The sequence below is a fragment of the Siniperca chuatsi genome, linkage group LG9 (genome assembly GCF_020085105.1).
Source record: "Siniperca chuatsi isolate FFG_IHB_CAS linkage group LG9, ASM2008510v1, whole genome shotgun sequence".
Lineage (NCBI taxonomy): Eukaryota > Metazoa > Chordata > Actinopteri > Centrarchiformes > Sinipercidae > Siniperca > Siniperca chuatsi.
In genome coordinates, this window is record NC_058050.1 from 4,100,489 (window position 1) to 4,126,113 (window position 25,625).

Below are 25,625 nucleotides of genomic sequence, written 5' to 3' on the forward strand. Positions count from 1 at the left end.
ATCTGCACACCTTGTCCTTTTTTTCTTACCAACCCACATAAAAACACTTAAACGGCTTTTGATGATAATACTTCCATCCCGTTCATATTTTCAGTGTATTTTTCTTATTCCCGCAGAAAATTGGCCAAAATATAGATGTCTCGTGAATATATTTCCAATGCCATCAGTAATGTGGAGGTGTCAACAACAGAAAGTCTTACCACGAAAATATCTGTTGTAAATGACAGGTTTTGGTGTCAGTCACTCTGAATCAACACACTTCCCTTTGACTATTTTTCAAAATCATACAGTGAGACATTCATTGCAGAGGTACCAATTTCACCAGCAGTAGCCTCAGTAGACTAAAATACAGTGCAGCTGCAGTAAGTGCTATGTACTGTATGACAAGTCCAGATCTAGAAAATGTAGGAAATTAAAGTACAAGCAGAGGAGGCAGGTTGAGGGAAATTGAGGACATACAAAAGTAAATTGCAACTTTTTATCACAAACTAAATCTGCTGAACGCCACAAAATTGATGATATACAACCTTGTAAGAAGATCCAAGGGTGGATTTTCCCTTCAGGTCCAGCCACTACTGTGTCCCAACAACAAATGCGAGACACAGACACTGACCTCATCCAGACACAAAACAAATTAAATTTTGTTACGGTGCACTTACCTCCCCGTCTCTAAGCAGTTCTCATCAACAAAACCAATTTTGGAAAGACTCAATGAGGTGCTTTGTTAGAAATAGACAATCACGGAAATGGATTGATGCAAATGTACTGATGTGTCTCTTTGTCTTGCTGTGTGTGTGTGTGTGTGTGTCTTTGTTGCTTACTCTTCAGAGGCGGGTTTGAACAGGATGTGGAGAACGGTTACCATCAGCACCCAGATACCTGCCACGGTGAGTTGGAAACATGTATTTATTCTCAGAGATTTACATAAGCAATAACGAAAGAGAGAGAAAAAACACCTATTGACTGTTATCAGATCTTGATGGCAGAGCGACAGCAGGCACAGGTGATTGCGGATCTAACGAATTATAATGGAGCATTATGATGTATTTATTTCAACGAGGGCAGCAATTCAGTTCATGTTGAAGGAGATTGAAGAGTAGTTTGTCCGCCCCTGTTCTCAATCTTTCTATGTTAATTAAGCATTTGCTCATATAAGTGTCTTCATTTAAGACAAAGTGGGTTGTTGTAGCTGTTTTGCATGTGTCTGGGATGTGATCAGAACCACAAACAGGACAAATTCAACAATACTTGTCTCCCATTAGAAATGATGATTGTGCCCACAAACCAGGAATCTTGACAAATCATGACCACACACACTGATGGCATTTTGAATTTCTTTGTTGTTTTTTTTCTCCAGATGTCCTGGCGACCACTCGCAAGCAAAACACAGCGCTAGATTCAGCATATGGTCAGTGGACATGTCTTTGTTTTCATTTAACTGCCTCAGCTGATAAAACTGGTCCCCACTGAATGCTAACAGAGTAAAGGCTAGCAAACTAAACTCACTAGGCAGTCTTACACCCAAGTAGGATTCTAAGGAAACTAGTTTTTACAGAAGTTATTTTATACCCAAAAAGGTTGTGATTTAATTCTTGCAGCAGCTGGTTTGTGTCCATCAACAGCCATGAGTAGATGGGGATTTGAGTTTTGATTTTTTTACAATCTGGGTCTTATTTTATTAGTTCATTAGATCATTCATATTGGTTATTTTAACATTTTATTTTGCCAAAACAGTTAAATTGTTGAGATCCTGTGTCATCACTACAACAAAGGACACGAATAGTCAGATGATCATACAGATTGTAAACAAACCCAGAGTTTTTCTACACTTTATTGATGGTGATACTGTAAGTGAGCGCACCCAAAATGTCAGTTATAGACTTATGAAATTGTTTGCATGCACAGCTACAGTAAGTACAGTACAGTAGGTCTGTTAAACCAGAAAGTATGTCTGCAAAATCACAGTCAAAATCACAGTCAAAATCACAGTCAAAATGGGCGTTTACCAAGGACAGAGTGGAGGTTTATTTACAACCTGTCTGATCATCTGATTACTTGTATTCCTGCCCTGTTACAATAAAAGTGATGGCCAAAACTATTTACCATTATGGGTCTTTTTTAAAGAAATGTAATATTTCTTTAAATATCCTTGAATAACATATTGAACCTCGACCTACTCACTTACTTTATCTGTAGAAGAGGATCAGAATTATTCAGTTATATGCCTACAAAGTAAATGTTTCTGCACTCTACAACTTGGGAGGTTACAGAATATTTTATTGAGGCAGCTGAATGGCCGGTGCCACCTCTCCTCCTCAGCCAGTCTGACAGCTTAAACATTGAAGCCATTGTCTGAAGCATCACTCCTTTGATGGACCAGGAGCTCCGCTGGCTAGGCTGCCTAATGCCTTGTATCAAGAAGGATCATCATCGCTGTCACGTCCCATTACTCCCCCGCTGGCCACACCACGCAGCCCCTGGCATGGCCAGAACAGAAATAGAAATGCCGCCAAGCTGGCTAGCTCTCAGATAAGATTGAGGAGATGGTGTTCAGACAATTTTCTAACACTGCAACATTCAAAACCAGTCATTTTCAATCAGATAGCTGTTGGCCAGGCTCATCCGCTTTTATCTACACAACTAAAGCACCAGTCTGAACTTCTTGAGGAGTTCTTAAGACTTGCTCGAAGTCAGATCCCTTTGTCACCAGACAAATTGGGACACGGGGGAGCTAATGGCAGTGGTTGATCCAACACAGTCATTAGTATCATCACTGAGCCCATCACGCTGGAAGATGTTGGCCATTACGGCTCTGCAGAACCATCCATCTTGCATCCTCCCTCAGTCTCTTTCTCAGAAGAAAGGCCACTTTGACTGCCAGAGGCTTCGGCCCGGACCTCCACAGTCCCACAGTGCCTCAGTAGTCTGTAAAGGCTCCCTGCTGGAGGAATTACCACTCAGTCAGCGTAGCAAGACTTGATGAGCAACCCTCCTCCTTAATCCTACAGGGCTCTCACTACCCTGATGCTCCACTGCACTGTTTGAAGTTCTCAACATGCAGTCAGATTCTGTCTCTGTTGTTTTTGGTGTTTTTTTGGGGTTTTTTTTCTAGCTGATTCACACAAAAAGCCTTTTAAGTCTCTGCACTGAAGATCAATTATCAGCTTTCCTAGACAATAAAACACACCATATGCCGAACAAAGCTGTTGTCACACAGGGGCTCCATTCCCTGTTTTCGAAAGCACACCAAAGGCAGGGACGTTTTCTTTCTTCCACTTCCCTGTCACCCAAACAATCGCAGCCAGCAGAGAGAAGGGCGTGAGACAAACGCCTGCCCGTGTAGGTAATCAAATGTTCCTCTGTTGTATAATGTGCAATTTTTTAGTACTTTATCAATAGTAAAACAGGACAAACAATATGATCCTACGTGACACACAGAATAACACAATTGTTATAAATTGAAGTAATGATGAAATCCTGGCGCTATTGTCCGAGGTGCCACGGCCAAACACCCCCCAGTGTACAGTTTTAATTTCCCCGGCGCAGATGGCGAACTGACGGGGCACCTCATTCGGAGTGAACGCTGTCAACTGGCTCACAGTGAGAGAGAGAGAGAGAGAGAGAACAAGCCCTTTTCCTCCAGTCTGGGTGTGAGGTCTGCAGAATGCTAACATTATGGCTGGCTTATTAGTGCAGGAGCCCAAGCCAATAGCAGCATGCTGCTCACCGGACCTCAAGGACAACCGAGAGCTAATAATGCAATCAAGATGTGGAGTGTGTCATCAAGATAAATATGTTTGATAATACAAGGCCTGTGGCAGCTAATGCCCAGTGTGTTTCTTGGCATATGTTTGAAATAATTCCAAATGTGGCAGTCATAATGTTTGCTGGTCTGCCTCAAGGTGACAGAGTTTCCTGTGAAACAGCTCGGCTCGGGTGAGGTAGTGGAAAAGAGCTGTGGTGAAAAAAAAACATTACCTAGCCAGTCACCAGTATCTATTTCAACTTATCTGTGCAAACACTTAGCAGAGTAGACTCAGAGGAGTTTTAACTGTGGTTGGAGTTCAAGGCCATGTTAAAAAAAAAGTGGGATTTTTCTATAAAATAAACTAGTGAACTAGGATCAAATGATTATTGAATGGTTTGGTAACAAAAGACTGTACACCTGTCATTCTCTCAAATTACAATGGTATATTGACCCAGGAGTTAAATATTATAAAAGTGCCTAAAACCTTTGTTACAGTTTGTAAAAATTCAAAAGCCATTCAAGTATGTTAGAATGTTATAATGTATTATATTAAAGGATATGAGATGTTTTGGAGTGTGAGAATAGCAGCACAGCAAGAAATAGTCTGGAGAATTGTGGATATGTCATTGCAAATGTTGGAATTTTGTCAAACTCACCTGGAGAGACTGAATGTGGGTATTAAGAAGGTTGTAAAGTAAACTGCAGCGCCTGACATCATAGTGTATCTGTGGGGAAGTGAACTGATGGATGAATTAAATTCTGCTCTGTGTGCTCATCATGTTGCTCTCTATCATCACTAGGTCTTTCTGTTAACGGGTGGCGGTTTTCTTTCCACTCAAGACTCACCCTCATTTCTCTGAAGTTTATTGTCCAGGCTGATTCACATTTCACTAATCACTCACTCTGTTGCCCCCCTCCTCCTCCTCCTCCCCCCCTTCGTTACAACCACAGGGAAGACCACACCCACAAGTGCCAGCACAACCTATCATGGGGCGGCATTCCCAAAGGAGGCAGGTGACCCTGAAAGAGGTACAGGTCCTGATGGCCCTCCCCCCGTGGGGGAACAAGGGTCACCTGACTCGGAGCCAATCAGTGTGGAGATGGAGGGTAAGGGGGAGGGATCTCTGTCCTCAGTGAATCTGCGGGGGATTGCACTGCTGGGCCCCGAACGCCTCACCATACACTTCTAACCAGACTGACCACTAACACAAAATAACTAAAAATAATGTTTTACTCTGGTAGAACAGTCTCCCATTTTCAGCAAGCATGCCTGCATCAGTTTAATCATTCGACCTGCATTTCTACCGCAATGGTACTCATTTCAGACAGCTAGTGTAAAAATGACACAAATTCAAATCACCTCTATTATTTTATATCCTCCATCCATGATTGCAGTTTGCAATTTCTGATGATGACTGATGTTGAATAATGCTGAGAAAATGAGTCCTGACCAGTAAAAGCAGAAAGCAGCTCCTGCTGGAAGCTAACCATTCAAGAAGTCATGTGATGGTATGCATGCTAATATGTATAAATGTTCTTCCAGGGTGAAATATCACTTTCATTAGCTCACTAACACTTAACTCACTAGTCAAACCAATCTCTTACTGAAAGGCAGAAAGCACTGCTAATCGATTTTTTTTGATCCGTACACTTCATTAGTCTCAGCGTTACATGACGCGATGCATAATTTCCCGGGCAGCTTGACTTAATGGTTCCTGTGTGGTTAGATGGAAGGGTGCTGAATAATAAGTGTTCAATATCACTGAATACCACAGCGTACATTTTCACTAAACGGAGATAAACATGGTTCAGACAGGGCTTGAAGAATATTAGAGGAAGATCCTCTTGTCCCTTTATGTTCAGCCGTACATCTCGATGTACTCGACACAGCAGCCATGAATGCCAAAGATTTAATGACTTGAAATAAATACTGCATTGGCTCTAATTAACTCCTCAAATCAAGTAGAGAACCTGAGTCTAAACAGCACTGCTCCCACATGGCCTTTCCTCATCTTTTATTTAGCTCATCAACACACACAAATATTCCTTCAATGTTTTCCAACGCACTGAAAAAATTCAAAACACAAGCCAGGTAGCATTTCTCTTTATGTGACCATTCATTTACATTTATAATTTCCATTCCCATTTGAGAGAACACAGCAAAAGTCATTTTCCTGTGCAGACTTGCGAGCCAAAGTCCTGATGTCAACTTCCAGGCTAGCTGCTGTTCCGCTCGCTTCTATAACGAAATCTCTCATTGAGGGTTTCTTTGATCTGTCTCAAAAAAGTGTTAAGGCCTTTATCTTTGTGGCTACATGACATGAAAACAAACCTTCCTCAGGGTCAAACACAGAGAAGTGAATACTATAAGCAACAAAAACATTCAAACATATTCAGTTTACTGCAATGTAAGAAAAAAGCAGAAAATCTTCATATTTCTGAAGCTGGAACCATCCACATTTTGGCATTTTGTCTTGAAAAAATGACAAACGATTAATTGACTAATAATTTCAGCTCTAAAGGTTATATTGTTGGGCTGGATGTTCATAATTTGTGTGATTACAGATGTCAATGTGATTTTTGAATGAGGTTTACTTAATTTCTTTAACTTTAGCTTTCTATTCACACATTGTTGATCAAACCTGTGATCTTGCAGTAACAGCGCAGACTCTTCAACAATTACACCGCACCATCCAGCTTCCTCAATAAACGGCATAACCTCTAAAACTCCAACTAGTTCTTGAATATTTAATTACATCTTGATCTTTATAGGCTTGAGTCTCATTATTTCTTACATTTTTAATTTGACAGTTTGCACTCACTGATTAACAGAAGTAAGTAGAAAAGCTGCATAACCATGTCGAGAAGTGCAACGAAACATCTCTGTGACCCTCAAATGATCATGAAAAGAAACAAGAGCTGCAGAGCAGAAGAGAGAAAGTTTTTAGGGGTTTTCCCCTTCAAAAGACTGGAGCATATTCCTGCAAGTTTAGGAAGAAGATACGGTTCATTTGGATGTGATACAGGGAGGACAAGGCGGCATGAACAGTTTTTGTCCTCGCCTTGCTGCTTGCTTGCACAGGCACCATGTCAGAAGTCCATAAATCCTCAGCAAATGAAATAAGCTTCCATTCACGCAGACAGACTCTCTGGCTGCAATGATGAGCTACTCAAGCCCAAATGAGAAAAGCCCATAACAAATAAATAACCAGCAGGGGCCTGAGCCAGGGAGTCGGACAAAAGGGGGGAGGGGAGGGGTGTAGGATGTAATAGAAACAGCAACGCAATCTATTTCAGCCAGAGACTGTGACGCTGCCGGTTCAATCAGAAGAGCTGGGCGAGCGGGATGATAAGGCAGGAGAGGAGCTGGTGTCAAAGTAAAAGCATCACAGTTCCAAGAGGGCCTCGAGTCTCTCTCACTTCCTGTCAATTTCTCACCAGATATCTGCTTTTTTTTTGTCTGTACCTTCTGTAGAGGCTCTGCATTTGTGTCACAAATCTCCCAGCAGCCAGAAGGTGGGCCAGTAGACAACAGTACACAGATAGGGGCCAAATATAGAACAGCCAATCAAGAGAAACAAAGATACCAGAACAAAAATTACAAAACACTCAAATGAAATAGATATGTGTATCCAAATTGGTCACTGTAACAAAAAGAAATGTCTTTAATACAAAGCACACTGAGTTGCTCCAACAAAGAGTTAGCTCGCCAATTAGCAATCAGGCTAAGTTACCAAACCAGCAAGTGTTAATTTAAACATACAACCGCTAGCCTCAATAAAGATCACTCCTGTAGATTTGAGACTTGGACTTGAGTTGCAATAATGAGAACTTGAAACTTGAAAGCAAAAACAAAGAAGAAATTGAAGTTTTACCAGGTAAAATGTGGCATAATAAATAATAATAAGTGGTAGGCAGGCCTTGCATATTTAGTTTTTGGGCCTGTTGCTGTGAGGATTTTGTGTCACTCATAAAAAAAAAAAAAAAAAAAAAAAAAAAAAAAAAAACACTGTTGACACAGTGTTGAAGAAAAACGATCAAATGTCTTCATCTTGACTTGCACTGTGGTTTGCAGTTTGCTGATGCAGACTAGTGACTTGACTTGGACTTGCTATAAAGGACTCGACACTTACGCCCTGTCACACTGGATGCATTTCAGCCATGTCTTTCAGTCATCCATCTCAATGCCGTCAGAGGGAAAAGATATGCATTTTAATCAATACAGCTGTCTGCACTGACTATGACTCAAGCTGTACACATTTAACTGTGGAACCTGGAGCGTCTTGTGGCATCAAGCCTTTTTTTGTGTCTGTGCCTAACTATTGTACATTGTATATTCGTCCATGAGTGCTGTAAAAACACTTCTGAGTGCACAACTGTGGCTGAGGGCCTCCAGTGTAGACACTAATAGGACTGCAGCTGCTGCTGCTAACGTACAGCTTTCACCTAACACCCGGTGTAGACAAGGTGTTACTCTGAAAGACTGTAGACCTGACTTGGACTTGGCCTTGGTCTCCAATTACTTTAGACTAGACCTGCAGTTGCCTCCAGAGGTTTAGAAAAAGCTTTTAAAAATAGTGAAAAAAGTTTTAGCAGCAGTTAGCTCCCCAACTAGCCATAAGGCTACCTAACTAGCAAGCGTTAATGGGAACATTCAACCACTAGGCACTAAAGGCCTTTTTCACAGCAGATATTTTGACTTGTCATGGCAGGAAAAGCACAGGTGTCACTAATAACATTAGCGATGGCTCTGTTCTGTTGAAGTGTCCCAGTAAGTAATGACAGTGTGACAGTGGGCCAACATGAACAATACCAGGACCATGAAACTGAAGCAGCTAAATGGAATTCAGCCATAATTAATTTTATTATTTACAACTTTGTGTTAATAGGCATTTTTGATATGTCACAGTAGGAAAAGCAAACTGGTTTATGGTTAGCAATTACCTGTCTGTTAGATTATGAGACAACATGAGACAACACACATACATACTAAGTGCACAGTAGCACATAAGGTCATCATTTGAAAGATAGTACATGGGTTTGATCCTCACATTAGCCCAGTTGTTGGACCCTTGAGCAGAAATCTGAACCCCACCCTTCTCACTTCTCTCTCCATATCTGCTTGTTTCACATACATATGAAACCTAACATATTTTTAATTAAACTAGCAATTATCACTATTCTAAAATAATTCTTTAAAACAAGGTAATTTACTGTTTATTTTCACTATTATTTGCTGTGGAAGACCTGTTCACCTTTTTATTATGTTTCCCAGGTTTCAAAAGTTCCCCTGCCAGCAAACATCTCTTAAAGATCATATGAGTAGAAGCAAACCATCTGTAAATCCACCTTATCCATAAATGTCAGCAAGATATAAACTCTATAAGTACAAAGACAGTCACTCACTTAACACATACAGCCCTGTTAATCCTAACCACATTTATTTTTTTGTTTCATGTTGTTCAGTTATGGACAAATAAAAACTGTGAGGTGAAATATTAGTTCAGATGTGGGTAGCTGCATTACATTATGTAAACACCAGGGAAGAATAAAAGGCAAGTGCAGGAACCCGTTGACCTGCCGCTATTTAGAAAAATGCCAGCAGTCAGGTTGCACTAGAGCTGTTTCTGGCTGGAGAACGCCCACCTCTCCATCATGTGTGAACACACAAAACTGTGTGTTAGCAAAACTGTGTTGCACAAGACTCCTGGTTTTAGACCTCTCTGGTTTGTTTTGTCCCCCTCTCCTGCCCTCTATTGTAAGTTGACCTTTTCCGTGACTCTTGTGCACATTTAGATGAACCAGTGTGGGTTGGACTCAAAAGCCAGGCTAGCAGCTAATTTAGCTGACAAGCACAGGGAGATGGCTCGATAATAGAATCAAGTGAAGTGGGCGTTTTCAAACTCATTAAAACACAACAGGAGGAGAGCAGAGAGTGAACTTGGGCTGAACCGTTCCATGAAGAAGGGCTGCCGTCCTGGGGGGGACATCGATGCCAGCTAGTTTTCTAAAGAGTTATTTATACTTCTGAAGACCATGGCAACAGACACCGCCAGTATCATCCAGTGATAGGGCTCTGACTGTGTGTCCCCTCTAACCACCGTCACAATATCTGCTCCTCAGAGAGGGTTCATTTCACATCAGTATCAGCATTTTCTATGATTAATATTTTAATGTTTTTTAGCCCTTAAAAGTAAAAACAAGTAAAAAAGAAACATATATAGGGTTTAATATTAAACGGAACTCTTCTCAGCCATAATCTTTGCAAAGAACCAAGCAAAAATCAAGAAAATGAATAATACATAATGATAGTGTCAGCATTCAATTCTTAAAAGTATTCAGTTTGATCAGTCACTAGTTAAAAAAAAAAAAAAAAACATCCAGTAGTGTTAATGAAATGACCAACACTTCATCACATTTGTTTCCAAAGTTTTACTTTTCATTTTAGCAATAATTTTGAAGGCAGCTGTCACTTTTCAAACAGTAGACAGTGTGTGAAGTCAGACATTAAAATATTTAATACAATTTTAGATATTTAAAGGTCAGATTGAAGCTGCATATCCAGAACATGTTCGTTAGAACTGTCGGCTGTCGAATTTCATTCAGCCTATTCATCTACGTTGATCCTACTGGCTACTCTTGCATGATTTATCAGGCCATGATGTGCGCACACACACGTTTACCTAAGTTTTTAAAATGTTACTGGCAATTTGGACTCCCTGAGTCATAGTCACGGTGTAATGGCGCATTAAAGGTCACACAGATCTAGGCCATTTTTCCCTCCGCTCAGTTCACCAGCACTTTATGGCGATTATAAGTGACATCATGTTTTACTACAAAAACACACTCTGCAGTGCGCTGTTAAAAACTAACCTTAAAGGCATTACACATACCAAATACTTCACTTTCCATAACCGGCACTTTTAATGGCTCTTTATTCCATGTCTGCTATTAAAGCTCAGCTCAGTGTCAGGATGGAGAGCCATCAGCTCTGAGCGTCACAGCGATCCACGGGGCCCCACAGTGATCAAATCCACCCACGCAGTTGTCCCAGCTCCTTCGCCCTAACCCCTTACTCTTTAATCTGTCTCATTGACCTCTGGGGAGTATTTCTCCCATTTTACCTGCCTGTTTTTCTTTGTTCTTTTATTTTTTTAGTTGGACTAACCCTTTAGCTGCACCTGCCTCCTTTGTTGAATTCTCTCTCACTGACACTTTTAACTGTCTCTTTATGATCTGCCTTTCCAGTTTTACAGCCGATGGCTGAAACTATGCGCAGGTGTTTGAGTGGCCTGCAAGCAGTTTCTCCATCTCTTAAAGCAGCGGTTCACTCCAAAGACAGCGCTCCATGACACGATGATAGATTTTTACCAAAAAGACAGAGATGTAAAACACAGATTATTTAGAAAATAAATGTCACACTTGTGAGCAGTGAGGTACTTAAGACAAGTGTCCACTTAATGGCCTTTGTTATTAAGGGTCAGAATTTCCTCACCTTTTAGTTTGATGCATGTTCTTTATATATTTCCAGTTTTTAATCTAGAACAGCACCAAGATGAATTTTAAAAACTAATGTTTCACCATATCTGCGAAAACTGACTTTGGTGTGGACTGTCTCTTTAAGTTGGTTGGTAAAGCCAAGATTGTTCCAGCTGGCTTTTCCACTTAAATGTAAATTATCACAGCAGCAGTTGGAAGTTCGCATTGGAACCATTTTGCTTTACCAGCCACTGAATGGCAAATAAACAGCTCTTCTTGTTTTAAGTTTTTGATGCAACTGCATGTAAAAAAAGAAAAGAAAAAGGACATCACTCGGTGCATGTGCTCTGCCTGGTTTAATGACTTGTGATAAGTGACTCAGATGCCACTTTAAAGGGTCGGTTCACCCAAATTACAAAATAACATATTTTCTTATTTAACCCAAGTGGTATCCAGCCATGCTGATAGTTTAGACTTTATGATATTTTGAGATGTCTGCCTCAGGAAATGTTGCCTCCACCCCAATACAATAAAGTTGGCTTGGACTTTGTGCTGGTAAAAGTAGTAAAAAGTTACATTTGAAAAATTCAACTGCAATGTGTTTATAGTTTGCCATTTGTTCAATAGAAAGAAGTTCCAATGAAATAGTCATGGTGAGGTCTGTGGGTCATTTCTAGAAAGACACTGCTTTTGAGTTTTTCAAATGTAATTTTTTTATGCTTTAATCAGTACAACCAAAACTCCACTCACCTCCATATCTACTAGTGGTGGCATGTGAGAAGTGAGAAAAGGTTTTTTTGTAATTTGAATGAACCACCCCTTTAACCAACCACTATCTGTTGTTTGAGTGTGTAAAACAAAATGTATACTGCTACTTAAAAACTTGACTTTCCCTTCAAAGCACAGGTGTAAATATTGAAGGACTTCATACAGACAGTATGGTTCTGATTGCCAGATGCCACAGCACGCCCAATTTACCAGTATTCAATCAGAATTGTAATGAAATCTATGCTCTCTATGCATCAGCACACCTGGAATGAAATGCAGTGCTCATTACCACTGCTTTTCAATTGGAATGGATCTGTTACATTACACCATATCACCTAAGCTTGTGTGCATATATTAAACCGCATCCAATTGGCTGAGCACTGAGGTGGAATATTATGCAAATTCCTAATAACAAGTGTACATGATTGAATTCACTCCGTCAACAGCTAGAACCCTGCACACATACAGCACATATACCCTGTGTGTGTGTGTGTGTACACTGACACACACGATCATGATCTGTTTGGTAACCATGTGTCAGTGCACATCAGGTATTAAAACTGTCAAATTACTATAGCTCACAGCAACAGGGCAGAGCTGCTCTGCTTTTCAACCGGATTTGAAAAAGGAAAATAATTCATTTGTTTGAATCTTCAACCTCAGTGTCTTTCAGGAGTTAAATTGTTATTTTTAGTGTGGAAGGAAAAAAATCTCCAGCATTAGCGGGGGGTGGGGGTGAGATAATGCTTGCCTGTGAAGCCTGGGGCCATTTTGTCTTGTTGGCTTCTCATTGGGATGGAGTAGCCATTAAGGGAACAATTACATGCACTTGTAAGCTTGCAGAAGCAGAAACTAATTAGGGCTATTTTGGAATGTCTTCACTTGATGCGCAAAAATAAAACACAAGTTGTTCTCCAGGTTACCAAGTATTTAAACGCACCCTTGAGAAAAGCCTCATACAATGGAAAAGTTATGTGCATAATAAAAAGTTGTTCCTCTGTTTAAATTATTTCGTATCTGACCTTGAAAGTGTTGTCTGAAATAAAAGTAGCCGTTCCTTCCTGGCAGTATTTTAAATTCCAGTTTTGTAGCGTTCTGACGCTTTAATGTCCTGCAAGAGATGCGAAAATAATTATTTCACAATTGAGCAAGTATGAAACTACAAAGTGTTCAGATTACCGGTAATTGGTGGCATAGAAAAGCTTATGGGTGCTGTATTGTTAATGAAGTTGTTTTTAAGATGTCTGCAGGAGCTTGCAAAGACAGCAGCCATTTACTTAATCACTCACATGCTTAAGAGAAGTTGTCACCTCCATTGTAATTTGTTTTCAGTTTCAACTTCATCACCTGCAGGGAAAAAAAACACTTCACACGCAACAACAGCCAGACCTCCTTACTTTATTTCCCTTATGCAAAAACCATCGCCAATTAGTAAGACGCGGCACACACAGTGCTGTGTAAAACTTGCCTGTTTACATAATCTACTGCGGCGACTATTTTTAACAATATGGATGCAATCACAGAGCCCTTCTCTTCCTACGGCGCTGTGGAAGAGCGCGACGGTTCTCCAACCATATCACAGCTGCCGCAGAGCACCAAGCTTCAAAACCCAGCCGAGTGACGGTCTGTCACTCACCCCTTCACGTCTGTCTGTCTCTCACTCTGCCTCTCTCCTCATCCTCCTCCTCCTTCAAATCTGCTTCTCGCACATACATCCACTCGTTCTCTCCTTCTCCTTTTTTTTTTTTTTACCTCTCTGGCTTTCATCTCCACCCTTTTCCTTTGCTCTTGCTCCCCTGTCTCTTGGATCTTTGAGTCCTCTCACATTCACTCCCCTCTTCATCACCAGTTTGTCACCAAGGTTGAATTTCATCCCTTCATCTTCCTCTTTTTTTTCCCCCTGGCTGTCACCATCCCTCTCTCCCCTTGCCTCCCTTGCCTCCACTCACGCAGCCCATCTGTCTTTTTACCTTTTGGCAGACTTCGGTATCTCTATATTAAGCCTTCTCTGAGCCGAGACCATGTTGAGTTGACACAGAAATATAATGTGACAATGTTAGATAGGAACACTGACTCTGAAGCTATGTAAACAGTGAAGGGAAGTTGCGAAACTAGCATAAAGCGCCATTAATTATCGCCTCTACTTGAGGTAACGATTGCCCCCTGTATACAGACTTTTTTTAAATAAAAAAAAAAATGGTGTAGTTTCAAACCCCATTCTTTAGTTTCCAGACGCTCGTGAAGCAGTGCAAAGAAAGCCAAATCGGTGTGTACAGTTGGCCAACACCTCCTGTGCGCCACCTAGCTGCTTGCCAGGCTGTCGGTATGATTCACAGGGTATTAATTTCACTGTGACCAGTGGCACCATATGTCCCACATACCCAGTGATTGAGTCATCTGGCCTGCTCATGAAACATGTTGTGACAGGTCGTTCGTAGGCTCTGGATTTGTTTACCTCAGCTGCGCGTTTCACCCCCTGTCGTGGCACTTGACTCATACCCCTCAACCAGGAGGGACCCCTCAATAGGCCTGTAGCCACAGCCAGGGAGGGGGGTGTCGCTGTCCAGAGGGAGTGGATGACTCACAGGTACCGGGAAGCCACAGGGGTGACAGGAGGCAGAAAGCCCACTGAGATGAGAGCATTCTTTCACCGCTCATTACAAAAGCTGCATGCCGCTGCCACCGCCGGGACACTGATCGGTTAGAACCGCAAACTTGGACCCACGACGTTGCTGCACAGCTGATTGGCGGCCTGTGTAATGAGACCCAAAAAAATTGTCCAAGATTAAAAGAAGAGGTATTAACAGGCTCAGCAGCATTACTTTTGATTGCCTCTCCCACTGGGATGCAATTATGATTTATGACTTTTTAATGTGGTCATAAGTCGAGGCAATCATAAGAATAAATGGCTAAAAATTGAGCATTTTTAATTGGAAGCTCTATTCAAAGCGTTATTTCCAGAAAGATTATAGTGCAACACAGTATCCCTCTGTAGGGAAAATGGTAGCAAAGCACCCCTCGAAAATGAATATAGTGATACATGACGATGAGATAATAAGCCTCTATAAGCACACCTGCTCAAAAGTCTACCTCCAGATAATGAACAGCAAAAAGAATTGCCCAAGTTTCACAGTAACTTCATGACCTAAATAATAAAGTCCTTTTAAAACTGTTGGCCACGAACTGTGTACATACAGATCCATCATGACACAAGATAAACCTTGTTTGATTCAAATTTTGCCGTCTCCCACCTCATTTCTAATAAGGTTCTGTCAAATTAAAGCTGTAATGATGACAGGAGGCAAATGGCTTGTCTTTCCATATCATGCATAGTGTAATTACCATGGTGTCCGATGCCTTTTGAGGCTTAAAAAATGAGTTTGGACTTCACTCATTTGTGTTTTTGTCTCTTGTGGATTTGTGATGAGATTTGACTGAAATCTAGTATGTCTGATCAAATTTTCCACCTCTGTAGTATCGCCTAATATTTGCCTCTAATCACATACACACAGTGAGGAAGACCCCTTTTGGTCCCTTTAACACACACTACCTTTTAATAATGTTCACCCTGGCCTCACTGTCTCATGAGTTCATATAGGAGGTTTTATTCACACCCTCCATTATACTAAAATTAAATTCTTTCGAAATGTTAGTCTCAAAAGGGCTGTAGAATTTAATCAGTTTTGGAGGATTTGGGTTGTGTTCATGACTTCACATCACATCACATAACACCTCCACATGAATTGAAAAATTATGATGCACCCGGCAGGGTTGAGCAGCATGATGATACTGCTACATCAAAACAATAGATTCTTTAACCATTAGGGATTTTTCTATGTGGTTTCTACCGAAGTAGTTCTCCCTGACAGCTCTCTTGTCGTATGAGGCCGTTGTGACAATATTGCAAATGAATGAACAGTTTTTGCGTCAGTGTGGTTGATTTTTTTCAGTTAACTGGCCTACCCAATAATAGACATTCCCATTTGTTTATTTTAACTGTAATCAGTATCTCAATTGAGTTTCTGGAAAATTTACAAAATCAGGATATTCTATATATCACTACTGCAATATATTGCAGTAGTGATATATATTTAATTATTATATTTAGATTTTATTCACATCGCCCACATGATAACTCATTCAGGGAGGAATGTCTGTGAATTTCTTCATAAGAATTTTCTGGAGCAAAGCTTTCCCTTCATTCCGTCAAGTCTGGGTCACTTAATTCAGAGAAAAGATTAAAATGCAGATCTAATTACTCAACTGATCTCCCTTCATACTCATCATCCTCGTCATCATCACTCTGAACATCTCATAAACTATCATCAAGCCTGATTTAGACATCATTTTCCATTGTTATTCCTCAACGAAGCTTTCATTAGCTGTTGAATTTAGCTTGTTTGGAACACCTGCATTTTTTTCCTCCTCAGTGCAGCTCAGCCGTCCCCCTCCGCGGGCTAATCAGTTTCACAGAAACTGTCATTAAGGGTGGAGAGAAGGGTCTGACACCACAGATGGCAGCAGCCTCTTGCAAATGAGCTCTGATTATGAGAGGTGGCAGGTTTCACTTCTCTTATTACCGTTGCCTTTCACACCACTGGGCAAACACAGTGCTAGGGTCACATCACCCAAGGACATTTACATGGTAGATTTACCTCCGCTAAGTAACCTTGTGTTTTTGGTGCACTGTTGCACAGACTGTTCCCTCGGCTTCATTTTGAAAGAATTTGACAACCTCATTTGAGTCTGTGTTGGCAAAGGCACCACACTCAGTGAGCTATTGGATAGACCTGTTATTTTTGGCTCGTTCATCATACCAGGTGCTCTCGCCCCTGTTTCTCGCATTGGAAAGCAAACTCTGTCAAAATGACATCAGGTTCCTGCTGCTGTGCTCCCATCAATATTTAAAGCTCTAACTCATTTCAGAGTTGATTTCTCACTGACTGGGGAGCTCTTGGCCTCTGCCAGTCTGAGGGGAAAGCACAGGTCCTATAAAGAAAGGCTGTATTGATCTATTAACAGTGGAAGGAAAGGAAGCCAAGAGCTTAGTTGAAACACCTCTCCCATGCTGTTTCCCACGTAGTGAAGCCCCTGTAAACACAACCTGTCTGTCCTAGCTGCTACTTGACCTATATTAGCTCTTGAAAATGTGTGGGGGTTTTTCTTCTGGCTCAGTCAGAAAAGCTAACTGAAGTACCCTTTTCTCAATCTTTTTCTGTTTTTGAAGGTGTGAGGCGGCCGCCAGAGCAGGAGAAGACCAATCACAGTGTCCATTATACTCTCCTGATTGCTTGTGTTTTGGTGGCCTTCGTCCTTGGCGCCTTCCTCTCTGGCTTCCTGGTCTCCTGCTACTGTAACCACACGGGCCACAAGACCAAGAAGTTGTCGAAAGATCCTGAGGCCCCGATCCCACACGCCCTTTCCCTCCGCAGCCTGGCCAAGCTTAATGGCCTCCTGGACAGCCAGAGTAAGGACGATAAGATGGAGGTGTCAACTCCAAAGGTCTATAACTCTTTCTTCGCCAGCAGCAAGGAGCATCACCCACCGAGGAGAAACGGCCATCACGGAATGACAATGGGAGACCTGGTCCACCCCCACCACCACCTTCACCATTCCTCAGAGCTGTCTGGTCTGCCTACACCAGACTCGACCCCAGAACTGCCCATCAAGAGCATGAAAGCCTTCAAAAACCAGTGGGAGAAGAACCAGAATTGCAACAATGCCAAGGAACCAAAGTCCCATAACATTGGCTCCAGGCCCAGCTCAGCCCTGCTTCACCAGCAGGTCTTCCCATACTCCCATGGCCTGTCCAATGGGCAGCCACTAGTTGGAGGTCACCTCCATCCAGAAGAACGCAAAATCCACAATGTTGAACGTGTGTTATCTCAGCAACCTTACCCTGGTTACTCTCAGAAGGTGATGGAGGTAACCTCACTGGATGAGCTCCTGAAGCACATTCATGAGGCAAGCAGCAGCAAAAACTCCCAATTAATGAGCCCGTCGGGTCTGATGGCCAGCGGTGGTGGTGGTCAGCTAGCATTTGCCAACCGCATCCAACCTCAGATTCCTGAGACAGAATCAGCCCCCTACTACAGCTCATCTACTTTACCCCGAGACAGCCTCACCCGACGCATGGATGTTCCTCCAGACATTCCACCGCACCACCAGTCCACACTGGAGAGGAGGCACTCCTCCCAGAGGCACTCGCTGATTGCTGCAGCCACCAAGATGCCTAATGGAGGTGGAGGCGGAGGAGGAGGCATGATCCCTCGCCAGCACAGCTTCAGCCAACGAAACGGTGCACCCCACCAGCCACCTCCCCTCCTGGCAAGGATGAACTCGACAGGCAGCGCCTGCGAAGTTCACTACCCCCTCATCCCTAATGGATACCTGACACGCCAGCACAGCTATAATGGAGAGCAACAGGAGGTCCCACATAGGGGCGCTATTGTCCGCCGGGCCTCCTCTCTCAAACCCGACGTCCCTCCCAAGCCTCTGTTCATACCTGCCACGTCCCCGGTCAACCAACAGGGAAAGTTCAACTACTGAGGAGGTAAACTCCTGGACTAGAGAGGGAGTCTCCCTCATTGTGTCTTCTTAAAGGAACTTTGAAAAAATGCAGTGGGTTTGAGGTTGCAGACCACAAGAAAACACAACCAATCACGTGGCAGCCAGTGTCACTTTGGATTGAAGCCTCAACCAAACTCATTTTTTTCCCTCTTCTTTTTGTCCAACGAATATCTTTGTACCATATTGGTATTGCTCAGCTACTTGCTTATTATAGGACTGTTGACTCGGGTGACGTGACGCCACCTCCTTATATAAGGCTGCCAATGTCCTCAGTGTGGATTTACAATGCAACTTAGTTTTTGGACATGTTGATGTTGGAAAAACTTTTACACATCAGTCATCTTGAAGACTTAAAAGCCGGAGGCTCCTGCGATGCTTAGATTCATGCTTTTGCTTAACCTTTTCTGATGTAGTGTTGGTAACCAGTCCCCACCCAACCAACCCTCGAATGTGTTTATATTATGCATGTGTGTGTATATATATGTGTGTTTATATCCACACCGTATATGTATACATATACATATGCAGTATATGTAACCTGTGGTGAAAAGTCAGCAAATTCCCCTGAAAGTAGTTATGTCTTTGCCTTACTATACTCTTTCATCTTTGGGCATATCAAATTATCAAATGACCCCCCCCCCCCAATCACCTAAGAAATATCTTAGGGACACCAAATCATGCACTTCATCAGTACAACTCATTTTCAGTTGGATAAAAACACTGAACCAAATGTGTTCTAGTTGACAAGAGAAAAGAAAAATACTTCAACTAAGCAGCTATACTCATCTCTTTTCTTTTCCCGTCCCAGCAGATGTCAGGTCAGAAGTGATATAATCGGGTCCATTTAAGTTCCTTGAGAATGTTTCTATAAGATTGGTGCTTCACAAATCTAGTGGGTCTAACATCCACTGAAATGGAAATAAACAATACTGTATACTGAAATACTTTGGACCCAAAGAGGACAAGTTTAAAATGCCATGCCATTTGGCATTATGAGAATGAACATAAAACATAGAACGAACTGCAGTTATTATAATTATTAACTTTGTGGCTATTGGTTGTAAATAAACGAATAATTACTAGCCAAATTTTAACTGTATGTGTAAATGTGTGCCTTATTTAATAATAGTGTGTGACATTGGGGTAGGGGTTAATGCAAGGGGCTCAGATGGCTACTATGCTACAGTATATTGTAGGTGTTTCATTTTGTATGGTCGTCAGTATGTGTCATACAGTATCTATTGTATATTTGAAGAGTTTCATTCCAGAATGAGATATTTGTCGTTTAAAAAGTCACTTGTTCTGATAAACTGATAACGCGAGTATGATTGTAACACTCACTAATGAATCATATTTTATGTTATATCTTAAGTATATTGAGCTTTTTTTATTTAATTTGTTTCAAAAAGTAATATTTTTCAAATAATGTTATTTTGAGAAAAATTCAGCACCAGATTTTTTTTTTTTCCAAGATGGATACAGTGTTTTGGAATGAAACCCTTCATTTCTCTTCGTTTGTTTGTTTGTTTGTTTCATCCCAGAAGTGTGAGCCTGCAGATTTTTTTGGGAGTGTTTGGCAAAGCAAGTGCACACAGCCTGAGACTACAGACATTCAGGTTTGACTGCCTCCATATTATGTCACTTTCCACTGGGTGTCACTTTCCCTATAGGTGCCATTGTTTGCTTCTTCTTCTTTCTTTTTTTTTAGCTGTAGCGTTAGCATCTCTTTGGGTTTCTAAAGGAGCAGTTCACAGTTCCTCTTAAGTTATCACCTACAGACATGTAGCCATTGTAGAAGTCATTTGTAGAAGGCTGATGGATAGAGCAGTAATGTGGCATTTTGTTCCAGCGCTTAATGTCAAGAAATATTTTTTTTTTTAGTTCTTATTTTGGAAATAGTTGATAAAAAATATGTTACACTATATTGTTTTGGTTTTATATAAAAATCAGAGAATATGTGCAGGATGAAGTCATGAAACTGGACTTCTATAATGGTTACCGCTGTAGATTTTGACTTACCTGTGTCTTACCAGGTGTCAACTTCAACAATATAGGAAGCAAATAAACGGGATTGAAGATAACAAAATTTCTGTTTAGGAACATATGTAGAAACATGGAGAAGTGCAATGAACTCTGATCCGACAAGCAGAGATTGTCTCTTGGATCGATAGAATCGTGGAACCGCTTCCCAGGTGGCTACGCTGCCGAACATCTGCTGAGGGTTTCCCCCAGGGATGGTGATGCCGGTCGGCTCTGCCTCAGAAATATCACAGCTTCAAGACTCTCCGCTGTTGCACTTTTCAGCAGAGTCACTTTGGCCGCGGTTGACTGGAACCGTGATCAATTCTGTGAAAACAGCACTACACTATTTACTGTATCTGAAAGTGGTGTTTATTGATTGAAATTTCCCAGAGCTCATTTGACCCAATATAAAGTTTACTATTCATACTTGAACTCCAGTAAATAAAGGAAAATATGGCAGACCAAGAAGTTGAATTGGATATTAACGGGCAGCAGAGCATTAAATAGCTTTTGAACAATAAATACAAAACATCCAACTTGATTTAAGGTCGTGACCGTAATGTTTCATAAGAGGAATTGTGGCAGCTACAGTGTTTGATGAATGGAAGCGTGTTTTTTTTTTAATCTGCCGGTGACAGATTGAGAGGGAGCTGTCTCGCCTCTTATAGCTCTATCAGTATTTGATTTGGTGTAAATACATTGTATCTGGGCGGGGTCTCATTGATTCAGTATTATGGTTTTTTTTGTTTGATTTCCAGGCTCTTGAATTACTATGAATTTGGTCTCACAGAATACCATTGTATGTCTCTTATACTAGGAATAAAATGAAAATATGATGCAAGTGTCTCACTGGTGAATGTGTTAAAATAATCCATGTCAAATAACTATGGGTGGTGCACGACGGGTTGGACCCAAACACAGCAACTGTAAAATGAACTCACTGGGAGTTGCATCAAAAGATCAATATCAATCAAATCTTTGTGTTTAGTACAGAGAGATCCAAGAACCATTTAGCCTAGCTTGTCCAGTTGGGGGGCAGACAACTACAGTCTTCAGCAATGGCCAACATGTTCATTGTTTTAATACACAGGGGGCAGTAATGAGCCTGTTATAGCTAGGCACAGCAGCATGAGGTGAAGAAGACAGTACACTCCAAACATATTACAACATATTAGCTCGCACAAATAGTTTTTCTTTTAAAAAGGCTTAAAGTGAGTTTGGCAAAGTTCCTCCAATAAAGAGCAGCATAAAGCCACTGCAGCACCACTCACTTTGCCATTGTAAGCATCCAGGACTGGTTCCTATGCAGTGGATGAGCCAATCGTGTTCTGACCTAACTCTTGATAAGCGAACAAACAAGCACATTTCCCAAAATGTCAAACTTATTCTTTAACATTGGGTAAGTTTGCACCTTCCTGTTTGCACATTTTCAATTTGTGCATTAAAAAAAAACAACCTAAATTGAAACATCAGATAATTGAAAAAAAGCCAACATATCTAAAAAATACTTACTATGCTTTGCTAAGGGCAAACATTGGCATGTTGGAAAAAAAGATGCTATGAACATTAGATTTAGACAGACAGATTAGATCAGATCAAGACACCTTGATGTTACGGTACCTGCTTCATCGCCTGTGGGCAAAGTATTCATGTCATTTTAAAACATCTGTTATTGAAATATTGGTAACACTTTATTTTACAGTTCCATAAATTTCTCACAATTTCCTTGCAAGTTTCTTGCGAAGACTATGAAATTTGGCTCTAAATATATTTAAAATAGAGACAGTGATAATAAAATAATATTTGTTCAATTTATTGCTGAACTAGTGTAACCTAGAGTCTCTTAGTCAGTGCACAGCAGGTCAGCTCAACATACAAAAATAGTCAATTTGGCAATTCAACGTATAAGAAGATTAAAGTGTCCAATAATAAATGAATGATCAATAAATATTGGGTTTAAATGGAGCAGTTCTTGCAGAACTCTCTCTGTATTTACTATAATTAGTACCAAATTACATAGTTATTTCCAGGAAGCTTAAGAAGAAATAATTAGGGTGTTATTAGGAAATAGCGAGCCTGTGTAAAAAAGCATTACTGAAATATTACATTTAGAGGATTAAGCAGCCTTGATGGAGGTACATGCTTTCTGAGTGCTTTTCACTATAGGACAGGTGTTTCTTTTATTTTGTCCACTCTGTACAACCTGCAGCAAGTTGTCTAGGACACACATGTAATCCAGTAATTACCTTGAGCATAATGTTCCTCCAGCACAGTACAGTACGCAGTATATAATCATGCCTTGTGAACATTGTCGCATGTTCCCTCTATAGATCAGATGATCCCGTTTGGAGCACCTTGCTGCATAAATTGTTCATACAAATGAACAAATCAGAATTTCTTCAAACCACTGCAACAAGATATTTTGTTCATTTCACCAACCATGTGAAGGTGAGTATGTTGACACAGAATTATTTATTGCATGAGACGGGTAACAACGTGTCCGTGCATAGAGGGAGCTTCCGTAATGTTTGTGTGGAGAACAGATGTAGCTTTCAAACTTTGATACAGGCTGTGTGCTTTGAGGTTTTACACTTTCTCATTACTCCAGGAACATGTCATCATGTCATCTGGATAACATGAACTCGAGTTAAAAGAGCTCTTACAGGTTTGACCGGGCTTCTGAGGAGGTCAGATGGACTCAAAAGCAGTTCAGTTGCTGCACAGAGTTTTGGTTAACTGAAGATCCATATTTCAGATGTTTCCATTTTTATTTGACGCCACCACAGAGTGGCTCGTTCCTACGAGTCTGAACAAACCAAGTTCTGTAGAGTTTACAAGAGTAACTCTGAATTTAACTGCTGAGTCGCATTGACTAATAGACTCCCCGCAGGCTATTACATAAGAGATAATAAACAATCATGGTGTGAACGCATCCCTACAGTGAGAAAACAGCCAGGAGGTTCAGGGTCGTGTTGAGTCATTTCTGCAGGGTTTCTGTCATCTCATGCTGATGTCCACTGTATCTGAGAACTTTGGGTTCAAGGATAGTCATTCTAACCACCACAGCAATCTAAAACTATGAGAAGACTTTAAAGGGTCAGATCACCCAAATTACAAAACATTTTTCACTTACAATATGGGAATTTTCCTTTTATTTGGTCAAACTATTTGTTTATTTAAAAGTAGTTCAGATGAAAACTGTTGACAGCATGTTCGGAGTAATGGGGTCATTGTTTCTGGAAAGAGATGTTGCTGTTACGTTTTTTTAAACGTTATCTTTCAATGCTCTGAGAATCACAAACAAAATCCCTTTAACCCCCCATTGTGTTACGGCAGAGGCAGAAGTCTCATATACGGATGTTTTAAAAGCTGAGCAGATAGAACCAAAAGTACCTGCATGGCTACAGGTAAATGAGAAAAAAAATTCTGTAATTTCTGGGTGAACCGACCCTTAACTGTAAGAAACTCATTTCATGGAAATAAACCAGCAAAGACTTGCACTGAAACACTGCTAGAAAAGCACATGTTTTCAATCATCCTCATGTTGTGTTTCCAGCTGAACTCTCCACAGGTTCCTCCGGTCTGAATGCAGGGTTTGTGCAGGTTGATTATAAATGCAAAGGGCTTGAAGCAGCAACAAAACAGAGCCATCAGAGCAGCTTTACTGCTACTTCAAGGAAGTTAGTTAGCCAAACTTTACTGCAATGTCCCTCAGTTTGATATGTCTTCCTTCTGTAAATGCATTGGTGTTCTTGGATAAACCTATTTTGGCATTCACGCAAAATGATGTTTTCCTCTTAATATATACAGTGACAGGACTCTGATGGGTGATGAGATTGACCTTTGAAACAGTTCTCCTAATGAGGTGGTATCGATTAGTTTATGCAATTATCCTCCCCACAGTCTATTAGATAATCATGTCTGGGTTTGTGTGTTCCCTGGCTTTGTATCACGATGAGAAGCGGTGACTGAGAGATGGAGGTGTTTGTTGCAGTTGGAGATTGAACCCAGGCTGGATAATGGACAGCGATTAGCCGCAGCATAATTACTGGATTCCAACAAAACGCCAGTCGATGGCCCACACTCCTAGAGAGGTCGGGCTTTTCTCAAGCCTTTTTGTACGTTTCCATTCACATGGCTGCTCATGATGAATGAGTGCTAATGGAAATAAGCCTCAGCTGAAGTCATTATTTGACTCTTGTCAATAAGTATGATCACTGCACAAGGAAATGGTGTGTTGCTTATATGTAATTAGGCTTGCAGTATTTCCACTTGAAAATGTGTGTTCAGGTAGGACATGATAGTGACAGAGGACAATATGTCTTGTACATAATCTTAGGATTAAGGAGTTTTTAACTGGTTATGAAACAGTCTCAATTTAATACTAATGACGCTATATGACCTACATAAGCAAACGAGACCGTACGCGAGAAGATTGGCTATTTCTAGCTAGGTACTCTAAATGCCTGTCTCCGGGTCCGATTCCCTGCGAAATTAGACGAAACGATTTACGACACACACCATTTTTCCATTTAAATTGTTCTAGGCAAAGTGAGTAGTACGTTAGGCAGCTAAAAGGAAGCAGGAGGAGATTTCTCTTTAGAGAATTTTATTTTTGACGTAAAATTTTGTGGTTATGGCTGATACTGGCTGTAACAGAGGTCCACTCAGTCTTTGTTACGTTCCTCTAGAGCTTCCTTATTGGCGAAGCATATTTGCACAGCATACTATATGTTGCACAGTAACGCATGATAATGCAGTATTTACACAGTAAAATAATGGCTCATGATTAGTATAATAATGAGGCAAGCAATTGTTACGTTTAAAGCCTTTATTGGGAGATCTGCTTAACAATCGTGTATACTTAAAGTCTGTAGTTTGAGGTTGTTTATTCCAGATGACCGGGTGGTTGGATTGGCCGCGCCACCTGTAAGATAAATGGGGTGATTAGCAGAGCTCGGAACCATTATTCCCTGCTTCAGTTAGTCAAGTACTATGAACTACATAGATGAATATATATCAGGCTTGTGTTTTCTAG

General features: G+C 41.0%; 1 protein-coding gene across 6 annotated transcripts in view; it reads left to right on the forward strand.

Annotated features, from left to right (window-relative positions):
* sema6e (sema domain, transmembrane domain (TM), and cytoplasmic domain, (semaphorin) 6E) overlaps nucleotides 1-21,423 on the forward strand; it is a 150,175-nt gene extending 128,752 nt beyond the window's left edge. For 4 of the 6 annotated variants that reach the window (XM_044209539.1, XM_044209538.1, XM_044209541.1 and 1 more), the window contains 4 exons: nucleotides 829-887; nucleotides 1,358-1,408; nucleotides 4,700-4,855; nucleotides 17,223-21,423. In XM_044209539.1, coding sequence (XP_044065474.1) covers nucleotides 829-887; nucleotides 1,358-1,408; nucleotides 4,700-4,855; nucleotides 17,223-18,544 — 1,588 coding nt within the window. In that variant the 3' untranslated portion in view covers nucleotides 18,545-21,423. The remainder of the gene's footprint in view (nucleotides 1-828; nucleotides 888-1,357; nucleotides 1,409-4,699; nucleotides 4,856-17,222) is intronic. The other 2 variants (XM_044209542.1, XM_044209543.1) reach the window with 2 other exon arrangements.
* Nucleotides 21,424-25,625: the final 4,202 nt, after the last annotated feature.